This window comes from Myodes glareolus, chromosome 13 (genome assembly GCF_982192425.1).
Source record: "Myodes glareolus chromosome 13, mMyoGla1.1, whole genome shotgun sequence".
Lineage (NCBI taxonomy): Eukaryota > Metazoa > Chordata > Mammalia > Rodentia > Cricetidae > Myodes > Myodes glareolus.
In genome coordinates this window covers 61,738,415-61,760,396 of record NC_142038.1, presented here as the reverse complement: position 1 = coordinate 61,760,396, position 21,982 = coordinate 61,738,415, and the positions used below count along the sequence as shown (strand labels likewise).

Below are 21,982 nucleotides of genomic sequence, written 5' to 3'. Positions count from 1 at the left end.
TTAATGGTGCAACTCCTGGTTAGACCACCATCACCACCAGCCGAAGTGGAGACGAGCAGAATTACTTGAAGAGATCCATAGAAAGACTACCAGGAGAAAGGATGTGGGGTTAAAGGAGGGGTCTGGGAAGCAGGAGCTCGCGAGCCAGGCCTGGGGCAGCTGGGAGTGTTGGGGACCAGAGGCAGGAGCCAGAGTGACAAGAATTTGAAGGGAGAAGAATAGGTGGCTTATGGTGACGAATAGGAGTTTATAGCAAAGAACGGAAGCCCAGAAATCCAATGAGAGGGGTTATTGGCTATGCAACTTACTCTACACGTGCCACCAGCACCACTTAAGAGACAATTTCAGAACATCTACCTCTTTGGAACAAGCCCCAGCGATCTATAATTTGTCCTTGCAGGCAGAGTGACTCAACAGTGATGACAAATCTAACTGCCAGAAGTTAATAGTCTATTGAAGGTGATACATCAATGGCAGCTAATAATTTGTCTTTGGGGAGAGATTCTATTTTGGGAAATGGCCAAGTGGCATTCACAGTCAAGTCTGATGCTGTTGCCTTGGGCTAAGCTGAGCCGGGTCCCTGACGTCAGTGCCCACATATCCCTTTATCCACCTTGCCAGGCATGCAGTCAGGTAGAGTGTAGATCCAGTACGATTCACACACCAGCCCTACCACCCACCGCTATACCAGAGGAATCCGTAGAGGAGTTCCCAGACACTAACAGCACTCGCTAGGAGATGGCAACAGCACAACACTGGCCAGAGGGAGGCTCTGACATGTCTGTGACCCATTAGACCTGTGCTCTGAATGTGGGAGGGCTGAGGAAGAAGGGGATAAAAGCCAGTCCTTTAGAACAGTCAGAGGAAGACAGGAAAGAAGTCAATGAAAGGTCTCAGTGCTGTTTTCATAATGGCAGCATTGAGAAGGGAATGCAGAAAAGGTTGGGATTTTAAAGGCTAGAGGAAGAGCTGAAGACACAAGGTGCTGGAGATAGACCCAGGGTTGCACCTGAAGGCAGACCCACCCTGCAGGATGGCCAGAGACCATGAGGGTCAGCTTCCCACCAGCTGTTAGACCCCAGCGCGGTGTAAAACTTGGCGAAGGGAGAAGTGAAGGATGCAGCAATGAAGTTCCTTGTACCTGACACCTATGTCAGACTGACTCATAAACTGATAGGCGAGGCAACTAGGGGGTGGGCACGCAAGGTGCATGATGCAGCTACCTTTCTTTGGGGTTACGCTCTAAATAGGTTTATAGTCATGAATAGAGCGTCTCTCGCAAATAGGGGCTTTATAAAGTGATATCCTGCACTGCATGGGGGATATCAGTAGTGGAGGGGGAGAGGACAAAAAAAAAGAAATTTGTATAGACTTGACTGGAGCTATTTTGATTCTGTATACCAAAAGTGCCTTGTAAGGAAGGATGGGTGAGCCATGGGGCCCATAGCTCCCTGTAAGCTTGTGGAGCATAACATTGAGCAAGCTTTCAAAGACTCTGTACCTTGCCTCAGAGGTTAACAGATTTCATTTTGTGCTCAATATGCACACAAATGTTGTTGTAGTTAAACACACAATAGTTGCTTGGTGTGCAGTCTTGCCATCCAGGGTTTATTTTATACAACTGGTACATTCATGATGCTCTGGTGACGGCATCTCTCCATCAGCCATGTGTTGAAGCAGAAGTGACTGACAGGCATCTCAGCCAGCCCTTCTCTGGTGGCAGCTCCAAGGGTCCCCGCAGCCCTAAACCAGGGTACCTCTGTGGCAGGCTATTGTCTCAGACACAAGAGTGACAGTGGGAGGGGAATACAAAGGAGCAGATGGTGTGGTGAGTACCCTTAGGTCTGAGAATGACTGGTAACTGAAAGCTGGCTTTCTCTAGCTGGTATGATGTATTTCAGCTCTTAATATCCTACAGAAACCATAGTTAAACATAGTTCAAGCCTCAAAAACAATAAATTCTCTCTCATTGCCCAGAAAATGACCTAGAAGACACCTCACAGAGGTATTACAACCTCAGACATGCAGCTACTGGAAGTTAATTCTTCCAAGAAGTCTGGTTCCCTGGGATGGGCAGAGCTGGCTTCCCCTTGAGTTCAGATCCTGTTGGGAAGACCGGGGTGTGGGGATTAACTTAGAGGCGGTTGTCTACTCTCTCATGGAACCATTCCACGGTGGAGTCACAGCTTTGGAGCCCTGTCCATGTTTCCTGATTCATAGAGAGCTCTTTGCTCTAGCTGACACTTCCGGGACCTGAACGCGACACATGGGATGAGTGCTTGGCACCGTAGAAGTGGGAAAGGGCGTGGCCCATGGGTGCTAGGGACTGCTCTGCAGCTTTTGTCATCACTGCCCTCACCACCCCTTTGGAGCAGCCGAGCTGGAGTAAAGCAATGCCCTCACTCCAAAAATGACGGATGGCCTCCTGCTCCCTAAGGCTCAATTTCCCTCCTGTAGACACCTTAAACTTTACAACCCTCCTACCCCAACTATGAATTGTGACAAACTCTTGGATTCTGTTCATCCCAAGACCAGATATTTCAGGGTTGAATTCTGAGAAGTAGGGCAGGGAGGAGAAAGAATATTGAGAAATTTGAATCTTTCATAGAGGACCTGAGAAAAACATGTGGCTGGATTTCCTCTGTCCCAGCTGTCACTCAGGAGTCCCACTCCTGGTCTCCAGGAAACCCTATTTCTTGTCCTCTTCCCTTTAGAACATTACTCACCTGCTCCCAAGACATCTAAGACATTCGGAGCGTGGGCGTCTATGCCATGTCTAAGCGTGAGCAGACAGCACTCCAAAGAGGCTTCCCAGAGTGGGACTCCGGCTCCTCTCCTTATACTCTCCCCAGCACCTTGACTCCAAGGGCATCCACTCTCCCGTTTTCTCCACCCAGGCAAACTCTCCTTGCAGGTGTAGGGTCATAAGCAAAAAGCTCCCTGGTGGCAAAGTTGGGATTGTGTCCCTCCCTCCACTGACTCCTCCCCGAAGACCTTGCCCTACTCGAGGTTCGTCTTCAGGTCCTACAGCCTTGTTTCCCACTTGTCAGTGAGGAAAGCGGACCATGATATTTATGCCTAGGCACCGTGACCAATTCTCCCCCAGGAAGCCCAAACCAAAATGGAGACTGGCTCAAATGTAGCAGTTGAAGCTTTCTTAGGGTGAACAGGTTTGTCTTTTATTGTTCCCACACACAGCAGCTGGATTGCTGGGGTCACAGTGAGGACCCGTATGGCAGATCCCAAGAAAAGAAGGTCCTGGACAGACCTTGACGCTTTGAAGCACAACTGGAAGGAACCTGAGAGGTACCCAGCAATCAGACTCTGGAGTTTTTTTTTTTTTTAAACTGTGCTTTATTTAGGGCTAAGCTGGAGAAAGCGTCATCCAATAGTTACAGAAGGTTACAAGGAGTTTCGGGAATCGGTGTGAAAAGAGCAGTTGTACTGAACTGCAGCTGATTTTTTTTTTTTTACAACATCTGGACATCCTAAAAGGAGGAGTCAAGAGAAAGAAAAAGAAAACTAAATGAAGTAAAACAACAACAGAACAGACAGAAAGAAAAGGGAGGCCTGAGAGCAACCAGAATTTTGTCGTTCTAAAGAAAAAAAAAATGGTAGTTCCGAGAGCCCTCTGGCCTCCAGATGGACATCAATGAGAAGCTCTTGAGGCAGAATGCAAAGCAAGTCTTCCCAAGGGTGCAAATAAATTATAATAAATATGTTATACTTTAAAATATATGTGTTCTTAAATAATTCAGTGTTTTTCTGATTCTGAGTTTTTTAAGCAATGTCTTTAACTGCTCTAAAGTCATTTACCAAAGATAAATATCGTGCTTTCATTAAATAGTTTTCCTTGTTTTTTCTCTATCATTACAATTAAAAGTCCTACAAAATATGCAAATTTATTTACAGAAAAACAGAGCCGGCATCATTTAAACATCCCTGTTTTTCAAAATTCCTTGTAAACAGTTTCAGAAATTCTTCAAAGATTGTTTGTTTTTCTCTCTCTTGTTTAAGGTTTTGTGTGTGTGTGTGTTGTCTAGTTGTTTGAAGATGAAAAGTTCCCAGTTCTCCCTGACCTGGAAAGTCTCCGGAACAAGCACAGAAGGCGAGTGAAGCAGAGGTGAGGAGGGCGGAGAGCGCGCACGCGCGCGGCTCCCGGGCGGGCGGGCGAAGCGAGAGGCGGCAGGACGCTTCCGGAGAGGCGCTTCCTAGCGGAGGGGCGCTTCCGGCTGGAGCCCGCAGGTCTGGACAGTCCGGTCTGGGCCCTGGGGACCGAGTCCGACAGCACTCGCGGGGAGACGGGATCGATGCTCAGTCTAAACTCTACAGAAGTACAGTCCTACAACATCTGGGATTTTAGCATAACGCTAACTTCTATAAGGTTTTTTTTTCCTTTTTTTATTTTTTATTTTTTTGCTTTCCTCTAATTTTTTTCTTCTATGATATAGGTATTTTAAACTTTTCCTTTTAAAATTCTGTACAACTATTATGGTTTTAAGAGGGGGGAAAAGTTAGAAGCATTTACAGACTTTTCACAACAATTACCTTGCCTTCGAAGTCCCTTGATTCCCCACGTGTTCTCACTCTTCTTGGATAATGATTTAATATCTTTGTTGCTTTCCCCAAATATCCACCAATAGGTTTATCTTAACAGCTCCATCCAGACGTATAATACAGAAAACCATAGGAAAGTTTCAGAGACTTCAATGGGGGTAATCAAAGCGCCTCTCAAAGTATCAAAGAACTAGTATCTTGCTGTTTTAAAAGCGTTGAAGCATTATTTTTTCCTGTTTTTTTTTTGTTCATTTTTAAATTTTTTTATTATTTTTTATTTTTTTTTTATTACATTTTTCATAGAATCGCTCTAAAGCTGTTTCAAGAACAGCCAGGAGGCAGGAAGGAGTTTGGCCTCCATTCCACCTCTAATAGACAGAGCTACACATCTGCAATAAAAAGTTTGGTCCTTTGGTCCCTAAATAGCTAAAGGAATGACAGATAGAGATGCTCAGTGGCGGCCTCCCAGCCGCCTGCTGGGGACCAGGCCCCGCGACACGCTTGCTCTGCCTGCCTCAGGTGCCCACGGGCTGGAAAAGCCCCAGGATCGATTGGCAGCAGCAGTGGCTCTTCCAGTGCCCAGCCCTTCAGCTTCCTCATCTGGGCTCGCGTTATTTTGTTTCAAAGTTGCGGGATTTTGTTTGTTTTATCTCATTTTTCTTTGTCGTCGTCATCTTTATGTCATGTGTATTTTTCCCCAAACACGTGCCCTCTGCACTCCATAGACGCTATACTTTCCTTGAAGAAATGTTACAGTCACACAGAGTGTCTGGAGTCTTCAGCTTGATTGGTATTGGCTGATATGTCAAAGGTGTCATCCAACAGTTCTCATTTATAAATAGAGAGAGAAAGAGGTTTGTTTTTAATGTAGCCCGTTCAGCATCCTGCCCTAAAATGAAGAAAATCAGGGCTGATTAAGCCAAGCGTGAAAACACAGAATGCATCCAAACACCAATAGGATCCTGCCTCTGGGGAAGATAGGGTTTCTGGGGGGATGGTGGGTGGGAAGCAAGAGAGACCAGTATGAGGATTAGTCATGATCATGATACGGCCAGAAGAAATTTGTTCTTCTATTTAGACTGAGAAACCATTGGGCAGTCTAGTGGTGACGGTTATAGCTGGGGCTTACATGTTGGAAGAGAATTCTTGATTTGGCTTCCTTAAGAAGGGTTCTGGATTAAGGGACTGCTAAGATTTAGGAGAAGAATTTGGGACTGTGGGATATAAATTTGTAATTCAACTTTTCCGAAGGGACCTAGCCCAGATACCATATGTATACACAAGCCTAGCAAACAAGACAGCAAAAGTGTGGCAGGCCAGACCAATCCTCCCCAGCTTGAGGAAAACTAGAAAGACAGAGCTAGCCGCTTTGCAGATTTTGCCAAATCCTTGCCCAGTTTCTAACCAACCACTTCTTCCCCAAGGTCAGTAACTATTTGCGAGGCTGTGTGTATATATATGTATATCTGGATATATGTGTAGAATATATTCACCTGCACATATGTGTATATACATGGATATGTGTGTATGTGAATGCATCTATGCACACACATATGCACATACACAATATTTTTCTCATACATGCCAGGGAATTTAGAGGAAATTCAGAACTTCCAGGGACTGGATGGGAGAACCTAAAAAAGGTCAAAATAGATTTAATTATCAAACTTAAATAAATTAACTGAAACAGTTCTTGAATTTTTGTTTCCAATGGTGGTTTTTGTTTTGCTTTGCTTTTAAGGAAAAAAAAATCATGATCTGACTAGAATCAGAAGGTGAATGCTTAACCATTGTGAATTAACAAATGAGACTCATCTCCATTCTAGCAAGCAGCTTCCACTTATACATGGGGGTGACTGGTTACATCAAGAAAACTATAACTGCAAAGCCCCCACTGGAGGGACAACGTCATGCGTGTATCAATCCATGCTGGCAGGTTTTCACACTGTTGGTTCAACAAACAGCAAACCGTACACAGCAGTCTAAACAATTACAACACCAAAGAAAATAATAATCAAATTAAAAAACACTTGTCAAGGACCCTTTTTCAGTTGTAAATAAAAAGATGCATTTTGCTTTTGTTGCTACTGTTTTCTTCCGAACCAACCAAAAATCCCCTCCCGTGACCCCAGCCACCCTTCCCACCCCATAGTCAATTTAGCACAAGTGGCTACAGTACAAACCTTAAAATTTTTACCAGGCTCTCTCTCAGAGACCGCTGGCTTTGGACGCTAGTTTTTTGGCTTAGAATTTTTTTCTTCATCATTTTGTTTCTACAGATATTTTGGTTTTGGTTTTCATAACGTGAGATTTAAAACACACTAGCTCGAAAAAGGCCAAACCTAGGAAAGTGTCAATTGAAAAAGGCCCCCAAATTTCTAGAAGAAAATAAAATCACAATATTTTCAAGTGCAAGTAAATCAACCACGCAGAAATAGTTTAAAATGTTTTCCTTATTTTTAAGAAAAAAATGGTTTATACAGTTAAATGATCCCATGTTTGATAATTGAGGAATTTTGTCTTTTAGTTTTACTAATTTTTTTTTGTTCTTTTGTTTTGTTTTTTTTTCTTTCTCTATGTGACATCTAGAGAAGCATTAAAAAGAAATAAAAACGCTGAACAAGAAAAACCAAACAACAGAAAGTAAAACCACTGCAAGCACCAAGAACAAACGAAAATGAGCACAGCAAAAGAGACCGTGGCAGCACAAGGGTTAAGAAAATGCACGTGTGATCATGACTGGCCAATCATCCACGGGTACGACATCCAAGAAAAGACGCTCCAATCACAGCACCTCCACGAAACTTGACGGCAAGTGTCATGCAACCGATTCTTAGCCTTGTTACATGACGCCGTCATGTCACACTGTGAACTTTGAGTTGATTTGAACTTACGGATGGGGGACTTTTCTCCACTCTCATGTGATTACGTGAACTTTATTCCTAGCTCAGCGCGAGACTGTGGTGGATTTGACTGGCCCTGGTTGGGTTGTTGGAATTTGGTTGAATGACAAAAGAAGAAAAGATTTATATATATATATATTTTTTTATATATGTAGAGAGAGAGAGAGAGAAAGGGGAACAAGAGAGTGTGGGGAGAGGGAAGGGGTAGGGCAAGTGGGATTAGAGAGGGAGGAGAGACAGGGAGAGGGTTGAGGGTAAAGAAGGGGAAGGAAGAAATTTAAACAAAATGAAAAGGAAAAATATTTATACAGCACCAGACCACAGCATCAGTCTAAAAGCTTGGATGAGAAAACAGCAGTCAAATCATAGGGGAACCAAAGGGAACTCAAAAGATGGAGGAAGCCAGCAGACAGACAAGGTGAGCACATCAACACACACATATACACACACAGCTATTTATGCAGACACCTGGCACACCGTGAACAGGAGCAGAACCTCACACGGGGCCCCTAAGGGCATCCATCATGCGTTGGGAAGAGGAAGGGGTACAGGCAGTTTGGTGAGGGGGCCAGAAAAAAATCAGCCCCTCACACCACCATAGCCAGCAAGCAGGTGTCGGGGAGCAAGCTCTGATAACACCTTTGGTTCCTTCTCCCCCACAGGTAGAGCTCTCCTCACCTGAGGACCTGCAGGGAAGCCAGTGTGCCCTGAAGGGCTGTGCATGAGGGACAGCTGAGTCTCCTGAGGCACTCTGCCGCCACCACGGTGTAGTCCACCTGGGCAGCACCCTTGGATCCCCACCCGTGGATCCCCGCCCTTGGAAAAGCTGTTCTGGTCCACTGCTAGGCTCACACTTCCTCACTCTGGCAAAGCAACGCCTTTCCTTTAGAGTAAATTATATCAAAACCCCTGGCGTCCTGGAGCAGCCCGAGCGCTGCCCATTCCTTTTGTGGTCACCTCATACTGACTCGTTTACCAGCTGGCCAAGCCAAGGTCGCTTCTGTGCTGTGAGGGCCTCGGGGAGGCCTGCAGAGAGCTGCAGGGTGGGGCTGCAGAACGCAGGGTGCTGGCCTTGCCCCCTGTTGCTCTTCCCTTGGCTCTGGACCAGTCCTCCATTCTTCCTCTCCCTGTCACCAGCGGCTTTCCAGGCTGTCCCGCCTCCCTGACTGGACCCTCGGGTAAAGAACTTCTTTGCTCTGTAGTCATCACCATGTTGCTCTCTTCTGGGATACCCTTGTGTCTAGGGTCCCTGCTCCTACTCCCCTCCTGAAGTTATCTGTGAGCTGGCTCCCTGCTCCCTGTTTCTGTATAACACTCAAGCCTGTGCTAAGACCTTCACATTCTCCGTTTGTCTCCAGTGTCTTCAACCCGCCCGCCCCTGTGAAGTTAGGAAACCCTGCCTTGGTTTCCTAAAAAGTGGAAGGGAAACCAGGACTCTCACAATGGTACTGTAGATAATAAACTTCATTTGCCAAGCAACTGGGTGCACACATGGCCTCCAGTTCAACCTTCCTAGAGGCACTCCCCAGCAACCCTGCCGGTCAATTCACACTGGGTTCTTTCCTTTTCCAGCATCAGGCCTTGCTTTCATGTGCCCACTGCATCCTGACTGCCACCCTCCTCTGCATGCCCAGCCCCTCAGAGAAGCCCTCCCTGCTAGGCTGCCTGGTTAGAGATGTGAAGAACTAAGGAGCACATTGCCATCGGGTGTCAGCTCTGAAAACTGCAGTGAGAAGACACACTGGTCCAGAGTCGGAACTCCCTACCCGAGTCTGCTCTTCCTTTCCCCTGAAGCTTCAGTCCAGCTGCCCCAGGGTGCCAGACACTGCTCTTGGCATGTGGACTCAGACCTAAACGTATACAGCCCCTCTTCTCAAAGCTCCACCAGGGAAGCCTCTCATACAGCCTTCATCTCTCCTACGCTGGGCCGCAGACACACAGTACAGTCCCATTCGTATCCATTCTCCAAGGAGGGGTACCTTACAGAGCACAGCCCTGGAGGTGATAATGCAGTCCTGACCAGCATGGGTAAGCTGAGATCAAGTCTGGAACGTTCTGGTCCACCAGCCTGAACCAGGCAAGACCAGTTCATAACTTGGCTCTAGCCATAAATGACCTGGACATTAAGCTATAGTCCAGACTTGCACAGGTTGGAGGATACACCAGGCCCAGATAATCATTGGAGACAGGAAACCAGCAAGGGAGGAGAGACTTGCTGTCCCCAGCCTTGACCCTACCCTATTGGGGCCTCAGTCTGTGGAACCAAACCTAGCCATGTTGCCTAGCTACCTAGCTACCTTGCTTGAATCTCTCTTCTCCAAACATGCATCACAGTGGCTCTGACCTGGCCTTGACCACCAGGCCTGCTTGCCCATCCCATCTTACTACTACAGGGTGACCACCTAGCTGCTCCCAGCTTTTCCTGGTCTCTCAAGCCTTCCCCTCATCATTTATAACGACCTCCCCTGACCTGTGACAGTACATCCTCTGAGTGGCCTCTGTGTGTGTGCTCTTTCCTCCTATTGGCAGCCCTTCAGCTGCCTTGCATAGCCCCGCCTTCTCTTAGAACCCTTCTACTACAGCCTCCGTCCTCTTGGGCTGCAAAGGCAGTGGCACTAAATGCTCTCTGCATGAAAACGACAAGACATCTTGATAACCGTTTAAGACTGCGCATCCTAGGGAGGAGGCAGGCAGATGGCCAGTTCCAAAGAAGTCATATAGCGTGCTTTCTGAAGTTCAAGGTGCTGTGTGTGAGCAGAGCTGTGATAAGGGCAATAGTTTTCCATTCTCCCTAATTGGAAGGAACTCAAATTTTGGCTCCATTGCTCACTGGCTGATGGGTAAGTCACTTAATCCCTCTGTGCTCTCATGTGAGGGAAGAATTCTGATATTTCTTGCTAGAATCATGGCTGGTAGCTACATGTTACCAATTGTTACCTGTCAGATCAATGCCTGGTATATGAAAGTCTGTGGTGGTCATCTTCATGGCCTTTGTATTTACTGGTGGAAGAACTCCTTCCAAGTCTGAGTGCCAGCTGGGTCTGTCCACCCTGTGGTCCACTTCTTACTTACTTCATATCCCACACAACACACTTGCCTTTTTCCATTCTGCATCTAGGAATTTCTGACTTAGAGGTTCTACCCTTGCTTAGGCAATAAGGGTACAACTAGAGTTGCTAGCTAAAGTACCCTAAGGCACCTGCAAATCCTCCTTCTGATCAGCTCCAAAATCGTGGTTTCATTAGCAAGGAAGTGGAAGCCTGGGCATGCACCTTGGAGTTCTCTCTCTATTCCAGGGAGTGTGTTCAATGTCAGGGAAGAGCTTTGTGACTTCCTCTCTGGGAGCAAACCCATCTGCTGGCTGTGCCTTGGGGCCTGTGTGTGCATGACTCTGTGCTGGAACCCATTCACTTCTGTATCCTCAGCCCCAACACCCAGCACAAAATGGTGCTCAGATTCTGTGAACCAACATGCCTGCATGTACACATACAGCAGAAACTGGCAGAACTGGGAAGCAAGGAGGCCAGAGTCAGCTTTGCTCTTTCAGGCTTACAGAGTATGGGCTAAAGTTCACAGAGAGAGTAAAGATCCCCTGCTTCAGCTGGTGCAGAAGGCTCTTCTGCTGGTGCCTGTACCCCTGCAGGGAAGTGTGAAATGACAGGAGAGACAGGGAATCTGGGGGCTCCCTCCCACGCTCCTGAACCTCCACCTAATGGCTTAACTCTCACATGCCTCATCTTTCTTACAGACTCTCTGTTCTCTATCACTAGGGATGAATTGTGGGTGTCTCCCCAGGGTCCTCTCCCTCTCCACACCTTCTAATGTGTCAGGGATAGCATCTTTGGCTCTACCTTCAAAGTATGAAAGCATCCACACTGCCTGTCCTGCCCTGGACTAAGGTCAACACAGCAGATCTTAGCTGCAGCAGCCCTTGCAGCCTAGCATCAGACTACCCCAAGGCCCCTGGACACCTCTCCAACACCCCTTCCCACTTCAGAGGACGCCCAAATCTACACTGTGCCCTTCAGGGTCTCTCCCACTTCTCAGCCCTCCCTGCAACACCTTCAGTCCCCTGCTTGCTCTTTAGACACTCTGCCCCTGACCTTGCCCCAGGAGAAGGCCACTTGTCCACAGATGCTCCCTCCATCACCTTCTGTAGTCCACTCCAAAGCAGCTCGGGCTGGCCTGACAATTCTGACTATGTTACTTCAGTCCAGCTTTCATTCATATACCCACCAATACTAAGTAATCTGTCTCCAACTTTCTCCCTCCACACACACAACACAATGCCCGAGGCACAGTACTGCTGAATAAGAGGAGGAAGGGGTGGGGTGGAGCAACCAGAGCTAGAAGAGGTCTCATGTGAACTTCATCTCTGGTCAGTGTCCTCCTGCTGTGTTTCTTTCTAAAGTTCCTTTGAAAAATCCCTGACCCTCCTGTCCTGGCTGAGCTAGGGCAGCTACAGGGTACAGTAGTCAAGGAGCAAGCTGCCAGCAAACCTGGGCGTACAAAAGCCAGGGAGTCTGGGAGAAGGTTCAACCTGAGGGTTTCTCTCACTGCAGGACCTGAGCTTGCCATCTGTCCAACCAGGGTCCCTGTCTAACAGGACCACAATGGAAGCCTGAAGGCGCAGGCCCAAGGCTCTGCTCACTTCACAGAGGTTCCTAGCTTCAACACTTCGTGGTCGGGAAGCAGAGGGGATGGCCGAGCCTGGTTCTGCCAGGATGACCTTAGTCCTATGCCTATAATGTAGGCCTTGAGCCAGGAGCAGGTTGATCAGGGCGCATCGGGTCCAAGGCACAGGTGAGGGCGGGGCGCAGGAAGGCCCGAGTAGGCGACGGGTCCATCCAAACCTCCCGTCCCTACACCCCGCCGCCCCTGATTACCTGTGCGAGTCCTGGTCTCCCCCGGGGGACGCTCCCGCCGGCGCTCAGTACGGGCGATTGGCGTCTTTGGGCCGCTTCAGCTGCACCTTGAGCCTCTTCATGCCTATCTGAAAGCCGTTCATGGCCTGGATGGCGGTCTGCGCGCTGGCCGGGTTGTCGAAGCTCACGAAGCCTGGCGAGACACGAGGGACCAGGGCCTGGGTTTCCACGGGGCCGCCCGGGGCCGCTGCGGGCGGGAGGGGAGGGGAGGAGCGGGGCTCGAGGCTCCGCCCCCGGCCCGGCCCGGCCTCAGCCCCGCCCCGACGCCCGCAGGCCCCTCCCGGCCTGGCGCCCCGGCCCGGGCTCGGCTGCTCCTCGGCTCCCGGTGACGCCGGCGCCCACCCACCCCCCACCCCGGCCGGCCCGCCACCTCGGCCCTCTCCTCCCGCGGGAGAGGGCGGACACACCTGCGGGCGGAGGAGCTTATTGCACACTGTCCTCCCTGACAGGAGGGGGCCTGGCAGCGGGAGGGCACGGGGTGCCGGCCTGGGGAGAGAGAGGAGTGCGAGGGCCGGGAGGGAGGAACGTCGGGGAAGCCACTCCACCGCCCGGTCACCCCCCCAACCCCGCCTCACCCCTGGGGCTGTGCGCAGCCCTCGCCATCGTGGGAAGCTCCCTGGCTAAACACACAAATGTGACTTGTCCTGCACCACCAGCCTTTCCTAGGGATGAGGAGCGCCTTCCACTACTGTCATGTTCGGTGCTTCGCTTGTGAGCAACACCCGCAGATAGACCAGACTGTGGCTTAGGTTGGGGAGTAGCCTCTGAATGCATTTCCTCAGTTCCCTAACTGGCCCCTGAGAAAGGGGTTTCTGTGATCCACTGAGCCAGGCTACTAGGGACCAGAATTAGGGGCATCAAGTAAAAGCACGCCCTCTTGCCACAAATACTCCAGGAAATAAATAAACCTTCAGAGCTTTGTTTAACTCATTATGTTTCAGAGGCTTATTTTCTGTAAAAAATGTACTTAGGTCCTGTAAAACCCATGAAGCCCAGCTTGGCTGAGATGGCCAGGCTATACACAGAGCATGGTTGTCTACAGATGGCTGTGAGATTGGTTTAAAAAAAAAGAAGAAAGAAAAAAAAAAAAGGTGTGTGGGCCAGAAACCATGCAAAGTAGCTGCTTTCCTGAATAATTGCTGTGTATCTTGGGCCTGCCCTGACTGCATCCTGAGTTAACTACACCCTTGCTCTCTTCTGACCTTTGCTCTCTCTCCCAGACACTGTCTGCATCTGGCTCTCCTCTCGTCCTCTTGTCCCCCTTCCTGCTTTGCTCAGTTTATTCATGCAGACGTGTATCATGAGAGATGAGGGAAAGGGTGTTCTGGGTCTCACTTGTGCACGTGTGCATGCATAAGTGATTAGAGTCAGGCTCAGAGCGACAAAACCAGCATCAACATGTACCAAAGCAGGTGGCCATTAGCCTCCAGTCCCGCATCCCCTCCAGCCATCTCCCTCCACGGACCTGTTTATCTGATGACTCCAGAGTGGGAGTGGGAGTCTGTTTTCACTGCTGTCCCCCAAGCTAACTACGGAAGGAGAGCAAAGCTAAGCCCTGGCCCCGCCTGACTGCATCCACTCTCGGCTCTCACACATGCACCTCTGGCACCGACTCTAGGGGGACACTCAGATTCGGTGGGTCTTTGGAGGAAAGAAGGGCAAAGCTGGGAGGAGAGGGAGGACCTCAGAGCTGTCTTGGGTGAAGCCAAAAGGAGAGATGGCCACTGGGTAGAAGTTTGCAGAAAACAGCAGCCCAGCTTCCTGGAAAGACAGTGTTTCTGGGAGTTAAGGATCTGGAGTGTTTCTGAGCTCAGGGGAGCTGGCCCCCCTCATCTAGCTAGTAGGACAAGGGCATCTGTAAGAAGACTGGGCTCTGGGCACTACATCCCCTGTTTACTGTTTTCCTTTGCCAGACAGCCTCCTACCCCACCTTCAGGAAGTTCCTGCCTCCCAAACACTGAAAAGCCTCAGAGGAAGGATGTTTTCCTTCCAAAGTGGGGGCCTTTGTGCTACACACTCCCTCATGAAGCTCTGGGAGGCTTATGCCGCCTGTGAGGGGTGCACGTTAGCACAGGACCGTGATTACAGCCACACACTTTTTATAAGAAAAGAGACCGTGGCCTTTTCAGAAGGTCTGTTCAGCCAAGCCTCTGTTTTTCCACCTCATAGACCCTTACAGGACCCCTCAGGGACAACTGTTGCATCCCTACTGCACTGAGGCTCGGAACGTCCAATGGCTTGCCCGTGAGTGATCACTGAAGGTCTGGCAGTAAAGGTCTCTGATAAAGGAAAGGAGGCTGTCCTGTAGGAGTGAGCCAGGAGACCCAAGTGGGCTTAAGGGGGAGCAGGGGCAAGACAGAAGCCTAAGGAGAGAAGAAGGTGTACAGTCAGGGTCTCAAAAGAAAAGAAAAGGAAGCTTTGGCCCTGGAGAGTGTAAGTAGTCTAAGGGACTAAGCTTTGGGGGTAGGCACCACAGAAATGACTTTGAAAATAGGGTTGTTTCCATAGGGACAGACAATAAGTCAGGTTGATGTGGCTAGAGGCTCCTAGCGGTGATCTTTACGTGACGTTTGTGGCGTAAATGACATTTGGAAAGTAAAGCACGAATGGACCTGACTTCCAGGTTTTATATGCATCATCTTAATTTATAAAGAGACGTGCCAGTTCTTTGCTTTTCATAGCCAAGGAGAAATGAGATGCTGGGGCAGCCCTGTGTGATTGGAGAAAAATGAGTTTCCTGTCATAGCTCCAGAGGGGAGGGCACAATTGAGCCAAGATCTTGACTCTGCTGGGAGACACACCCTGAGTCCCCAAGTTTGTTGTGATCTGATCCCATACTGGAAAGTCCCCAATACTTCATGCTCCCTGGTGCTTTGCCAATCTGTGCTGCCTTCCCTACAGGGTGCATCCCTACGTTCCCTGGCCATCACAGGCTCCCACTCCCTCCTCCTACACACAGAATCTGAGAGTCACAGGAAGTTTTGGCAGACTCAGCTCTGGCTCCATGTATGGGGCTCCATGGGCTCGATAATCGTATCCCTTGGGGACTCACAAGTAGATACTGCCCTAGAAGGATGTTCTGATGGAAAATGAAAAGGAGGGGGATGGATCAAGAAGGAGCTGAAAGAAGAGGTGTGAGCATGAGAGAGGATCCCATGAGATCTGGACCTATCTGGATAAGGGTGCTAAATTTATAAAACAGGAGTCAAAGACTTCCCGAAGAACGGCAGAAGTCTAGTGCAGTCCTTCCTCTCCAGTACTGTGAGCCCGCTCATCTTCCAATCCCTCATCTTCTGCCCTCTGCCCCTTCTCATCCCAGCCCTATGCCCATTCTAGCCTCCTTTCCTTATTGCTTCACTGCCTGGTACTCAGCCTAGCTCACAGCTGTACATCGCTATTGTGCTCAGAACTTAGACTTGCTGAGGGCAGTCTCCTCCTGGCTCCTCAACGATGCCCACTCTGGTGGCCCTGAAGTGGGTGTAAGGGTGGGGTCACTGCATGGCATGAGAGGAGCAAGGAGCAGGGCAGGCACGGGAGAGATGGCAGGACGGAGAGATGGAGAGAGGGCTAAGGGGGCAGGTAGGGAGAGCCTCCTCGGGCTGACTGCCCCCTGGATCATTCACCCTAGGGCTCAAGCCAGACTCTCTGAGCATGGGAGGCTGCTGGGAAGAGGAATGCACTCTGGCTCTGCGTGCAACACTCTCACCCCCCACCCACAGTGACCCCTTCCCTCTCTTGCTGGCTGCAGCTGGGCTTTGGGGCTAGGAAGAAATTTCTTGGACTGGGGGGTGGGAGCCACGTGAGTGTGAGTAGGGAAAGCCGAGAAGCCAGAGGAAGAGCAGAACAGAAGAAAAGGACTGAGAGATGGAAGCTGGGCCCAGGAGCACCTGGGGCAGTGTGAAGGAGCAGGAGGAGTCGGTGGGAGCAGCCCCCATCCTAGGTGAAGCTGAATGGTTTGTTATCTTTACCCACCAAAGCATTTACTTTGGTTAGTCGCCCGATCCACAAACACTTTCGAGGAGATGACATTACCGAAAGGGAGGAACATCTGCATCAGCTCAGCGTCCCCAAACTCCTGGGGCAGATGGTAGATGAGCAGGTTACAGCCCTCGGGCCCTGCGGGGCGGGGAGGGGCGGGGCAGGGAGGAGGGGTGGCAGGGTGGGGAAAAGAGAGACAGAGGAAAGGTGAGTTAGGCCGTGCAGCAGGGAAGGAGGGCGGGGCTAGGAGGTGGAGGCTTTTCCAAGTCCGGGAGTGACTCCCCAAAACGGGAGAGTTTACTGAGCCCCTAATATGAGCTACAATCTCTACTTGGCCTTGGGCACGTCACTGAACCCTTCTGTGCCTCCGTTTAGCAAAAGGGTCAATCACGGATACCCTAGCAGCTCTGGGGCTGGAAGGGCAACCAGAGTCAATTTTGAAAATGGGCTTAATATGCCAAGGTCTGATCAACTATGTCCCTGGAAATGAGGTGCTGAAGAAGGAGCACAGAGCTTGGGGGTATTCTCCTGTCCAATCCCTGTTCTGGGGGGGGGGGGGCTGAGGAAATGGCACTCCCTGTGCTGACACTTCCTTTCTCTCCCTTTTAGCCTTAGCTCAGACTGACCAGCCAACCCAAGAGAAAGGCTCATAGACCCAGGCTTCACATAGATCTCTTTCAAAAGCCCCACTGCCCTGCTCCATACCTTCCACTTTCCTAGTCTTGATGGCAGAAAGCAAGATTTCCCCTTCCTGATCTAGCACATGGCACAGGAACGGTTTGAGGGAGGCCCCTGAGCTGCCCCCCTCATCTGAACAGCAGCTGGACATCCTTGGGCTGTATGGGACTCCCTTCACCTTTGCAGCACCCTCTCACTTAGCTGTCACCGCTTTGCAGCTGAGAAAACTGTGTTCCAAAGAGGTTCAATCATCGCTCAAAAGTCATAGCTGGGGCGGGGTGGGGGGAGGAGAAGCCAGGATGTGAACCAAGTCTGTAGCTTTCATCATGTGAGCTTTTGCTTTCTGCCTATCTGTCAGGAACCATAGCCTGCCTGGATAATTTCCAGATAAAACTGTGTTTCTTTTGCAGTGGTCAGACGGATTGATTTTAACTACTTAAATAAAAATCTTCCCAAGTCTGTATCCTGTCATCCTAAGAAGCATCTGCCGTCTATCCCTTAGACGCTGAGGTGGACTCTTCAGGGCAGAGGCCACCACTGAGGACCAATTTAAGTCATACTCCTTCAGATTCACACTCATGGAGCAGAGTTTAGGGATTTATAGGCCTTTAAGACAGAGAGATGAAGGAATCTGACAGAGAGGTAAGCAAGGAGCAAACGTTGTGAGGCCTTTGGGGCACAGCTCTCTGCTGTAATCCTACATCAGCAATAATGGGACTCCTGGTCCACCCCTGTGGCTCTGACCTAACTGAGGAAGGTCTGGACTGCAGGAAGGTAGGCCCCAAAGCCACAGCCCCAGAAAGGGCTCTTTGGGTACAACAGGCCTGGAGGGACTGCTCCCCTTGACCAGCTCACTGCTGGGGACCCAGCTGGTACTCAGCCACTGCAGGGCCCACAGGCCTCTGGGGTGCTGGGAATGGGGAAATGTGATGATGTAGTCCTCAGGAGTTGTCTGATGCACAGGAATATGCCTTTCGAGGTTTAGGAGGAGGTGGTAACTGGGTGGAGAGGGGCTGTGTGTAGACATTTGCTGCCTGGGAGAGCAGACCTAAGTGAGTATGGTACACACATCTCTCTAAGGAACTGCCCTCTGTTCTAGCTGTGTAAGCGATGGAGTGGAGGGACTTGTGTGGAGTTACCTAAACAGGACGTGGTCAGTCTGAGAGTCAGACCCAGAGGGGTGTAGTTCGAAATCCATACTGCTGGGGGCTCTCTCACCAAAGGGATTTGCATCAGTGTGTACTCAAAGTCGTCTGGGAGTAACGTAAACCCCAGATCACGGACACTGTCTGCTTCAGGAGCAGCCTGCCTGACATTCGGAAACCACTGGAACCTGCCATGTGGACTGCTGGGACAGACTTGATGGCCTCGTTACAGGTCACCCTTGCCAGGAGGTGAAGAAGATGAGGTTTGATTGCGTTCCTCACTCTCAAGCGCAGCTTTCTGTGATAAGGCCTCTGGGATGATTGTTTATAGAGTGTCCTATCTTGCTGCTTCTGTGGCTTTTGGGTACTGGGAGGAAAACTGATGGGTGCTACCATGAAATCTCTGCCAAGGCTCTGGTCTTGCTTGTCCTTTACCCACACTCTGACTTCTGCCCACACACGACCGTCTAGGGAGGGCATCCCGCTTCACTGACCTGCACTGTTCCCATCACACACCTACCCGTGGAGCCTGTCTGGGAATGCCACCTCTCTCTCCCCATCACCCGGAGGGGACATGCATCCTGCACAGGATAAACCAGCCTCCTGTGCCTGCTCCTTCCAGTCCTGAGCATTTATCCCTCCCTGCCCTCCACGCTGACCAAGCCCTACCCCTCAGGGAAGGCAGGTGGACTGTACCTCCTGCAGCACCTCGCTTCCCTGACCACCTGAGGCTACCCACCATCTCCTTCTCAGTGCCCAGTGTTGCAAAGGCTGCCCCGTTGCTGGAGCCCCACTTCCCAGCTCTGCTTTGGGAACACAGACGACGGACCTCAGAAGATCACCACAGGGGGTGGACCTATGTGTTCTCTGGAGCAGGGACAAGGCCTCCACCAGCAAATACATTCTTAACTGCTTCTACTAGGTCTTGTTTGGAAGAATGACTGGCAGGGCTTGCCGCAGCAGGAGAACAACCTCCCCATTTTCAAGGGTCAGTTTTTAAAGACCAATGTATATACATGTGAGCTGTGTCAAACCACAAATTACAGTAGGGAGTAGAGAAGGTGCCTTGGGCATGGCTTGCAGGCTCCAGGGGCATGGTATCCCGTCACCTGCCCCGGGGCCAGGCTACTTTGACTTGAGGGCTTCTTGTAAGATGCACACCTCCCTGTATGAATAGGAGAGGACCTCTTCTAGCCCAGTAGCTCTCCCACCCACCTCCGTGTTCACAGCTAACCAAAGGCCTGTCAGAGGCCTGGGGAGGCCAGAGGCCCAGGGAAGCAGCCTCTTCAGGGAGTGGGGAGGAGCAGGGTTGGAGACTCACCTTCTCTCTGTTGCTGGGGAATCATTGGCGGTGGCTGGGGAAAGGCCTGGCTTATCTGACCATAGGCAGCAGGGTAGGCAGCTGCTGGAGAGCCGAAGAGAAAGTCAAGAGATGGCAACAGGGCGCAGAGAGACATAGACAGGGTGGGAGGCCAGAATAAAGAGAGAGATTTCAGTGTCAGTTAGCAAGAGCCACCAGCCACAGGCTGTACAGCAGCTCAGGCAGCTCAGAGAAAGCATCTCTCAGTTTGGGTTACCTATGGAGGGGAAATGTCAGTATGAAGATCAGAGATTGCTCTGTGTGTGTGTGTGTGTGTGTGTGTGTGTGTCTGTGTATGTGCCTGTGTGTATGTGTCTGTGTGTATATGTGTCTCTCTATGTGTGTCTGTGTGTGTATGTGTCTCTCTGTGTGTGTCTCTGTGTGTATGTGTCTCTCTGTGTGTGTATGTGTTTGTGCGTGTGTGTCTGTGTATGTGTCTCTGTGTGTATGTGTCTCTGTGTATGTGTCTGTGTGTGACTGTGTATATGTGTCTCTGTGTATGTATGTGTCTGTGTATTTGACTGTGTGTATATGTGTCTGTGTATGTGACTGTGTGTGTGTGTATGTGACTGTGTATATGTGTCTCTGTGTGTGTCTGTGTGTGTATGTGTCTGTGTATGTGACTGTGTGCATGTGTCTGTGTATATGTGTCTGTGTGTGTACATGTCTGTGTGTGTATGTGTCTCTGTATATGTGTCTCTGTGTGTGTATGTGTCTATGCATGTGACTCTGTGTGTGTCTCTGTGTGTGTATATATCTATGTGTGTATGTATGTCTGTGTGTATGCGTCTGTGTGTGTCTGTGTGTGTATGTGTGTGTGTAACATGAGGGGGCCGGGCCTGTTCTCTGTGTTTGGTTGGAAAAGCTTTGGTCAGAGGGAGGGCGGAAGGGCTCTCTCTCCTAGCAGCCCAGCCTGGCTCCCACGGCAGCAGAGCCTGAGGTTAGAGCTGGGAAGTGCCCAAAAACTTTAACAATAACTTTTCCTAAGATCCCATCTTTTTAGGTAGCCCCATCACCCACAGGGGGGCATCACTAGATCTCCAAAGTCAGTGAAGAAGTGCCCTAGCCAGGCCAGACAGTGGATGCGGGCTGGGTAGGGATGACAAGAGTATGTGGCCAAGTGGTGGGACAAAGGGAGAGACTTGACTGACAGCTTGGCTGGATTCTAAGACACCTGGCCTGCTGGCCTCAGGCCACCTCTTCCTGCCTGCCTGTCCATTTTGCTGCCTCTCCTCTGGGCTCCATCTTAGTTGCCTGGATAGGAGAAGCTTCTTCCCCTCTAGAGCTGCTCCTCCTCTCATATCCAGGCCTCTGCTTGCTGGGTCAGAGACCATGGACTGCACAGAGCAGCAACCAACGTAGCTATGTAACATGGGACTCCCAGGCACATACCAGGTAGTGCCATAGGGACAGGAAATCAAATGTGTCACCGCCTATCAAGGGCAAAACTTCACTCTGGCTCACCAACTCAAGGAGTTCTGGCCCTCTCTCCACCCTATGTGAGGGCCCCATGTCGAGAATCCAAGGTGGAAGACAGCCCGGATGGTGATGAAAGCTGTGCCAGCTCCGCCCTCCCTCCTTCCTTCTAGGAAGTAGTAGCCCCCACTACTCCCTCCCTGCCTCATGCAGGCCTGGGACCAGGGCTGGAGAGGGAAGGTGCGGTGTGTGGAAAGATGGGTAGAGCTGGTGAAAGAGTCAAGAGGTTGCGTGGATACTAACGTCCTGCGTACTGCTGCACTCCAGCGTAGGCCTGCTGCAGGGGATCCGCTGCGGTGGGGCTCTGTGCTGCAGGAAGCCAAGACAGCAGAGGTCAGTGACGTCCACCCAAGCTAGCCCCTGCCCCCACCATGCCCAGTGTGGCTTTGCTGCCCTCCCTGGTCACCACAGACTGGTTCCAAAGCAGGACAGCTGAGACAGTCGCCTTGAGAGCTGGGTCCTGTTGGAGTTCTCTGATCTGTACCCAAAACCTAAGTAGGTACTGAACTGTCTGTTCCAGCTGGGAAGTGCATAGTGAAGCTGGCCTGGGGTGGGACTGAGATCAGCTCATGCAGAAGCTTGTGAAGGCTGGGGAGAGATGCCAGACCATGAGGGCCTTGGTTGGGGAGACATGAGGGCCCTGGCCCTGGAGAGGGACTGAGCAGCCAAGGGTGCTCACTCAGGTTGAGGGGCCTTTGTTTACAGATTCCCAGAAGAAGGTAGGAGCAGTGAATGAAAGCTCCGGAAGGACTCGCCCTGACTCTGGCCCTATGCTTGGTGGGTTTTTGTCATGTGACACAAGCTAGATTCATCTGGGAAGAAGAACCTCAACTGAGAAAATGCCTCCATCAGATTGGCCTTTAGGCAAGTTTAGGGTATTTTCTTGATTGATGGTCAATGTAGGAGAGCCCAGCTCATGGTGGGCAGTGTCACCCTTGGGAAAGTGGTCCTGACTTGTAT

General features: G+C 50.4%; 1 protein-coding gene and 1 long non-coding RNA gene across 37 annotated transcripts in view; one reads left to right on the top strand and one right to left on the bottom strand.

Annotated features, from left to right (window-relative positions):
* Positions 1-3,429: 3,429 nt before the first annotated feature.
* Positions 3,430-21,982, bottom strand: part of Celf4 (CUGBP Elav-like family member 4) — a 281,102-nt gene continuing 262,549 nt past the window's right edge. For 6 of the 36 annotated variants that reach the window (XM_087896184.1, XM_087896182.1, XM_087896183.1 and 3 more), the window contains exons 9-15: positions 21,266-21,331; positions 19,508-19,591; positions 16,418-16,501; positions 12,793-12,871; positions 12,347-12,518; positions 7,452-7,536; positions 3,430-5,446 (exon numbers count right to left, since the gene is read on the bottom strand). In XM_087896184.1, coding sequence (XP_087752310.1) covers positions 7,483-7,536; positions 12,347-12,518; positions 12,793-12,871; positions 16,418-16,501; positions 19,508-19,591; positions 21,266-21,331 — 539 coding nt within the window. In that variant the 3' untranslated portion in view covers positions 3,430-5,446; positions 7,452-7,482. Of the gene's footprint in view, positions 5,447-7,450; positions 7,537-12,346; positions 12,519-12,792; positions 12,872-16,357; positions 16,502-19,507; positions 19,592-21,265; positions 21,332-21,982 lie in introns of those variants that run through there. The other 30 variants (XM_087896185.1, XM_087896186.1, XM_087896193.1 and 27 more) reach the window with 9 other exon arrangements.
* On the top strand, positions 7,719-8,803 carry LOC148120038 (uncharacterized). Its single transcript, XR_015734728.1, has 2 exons — positions 7,719-7,878; positions 8,123-8,803. It is a non-coding gene; the product is annotated as an uncharacterized LOC148120038 (long non-coding RNA).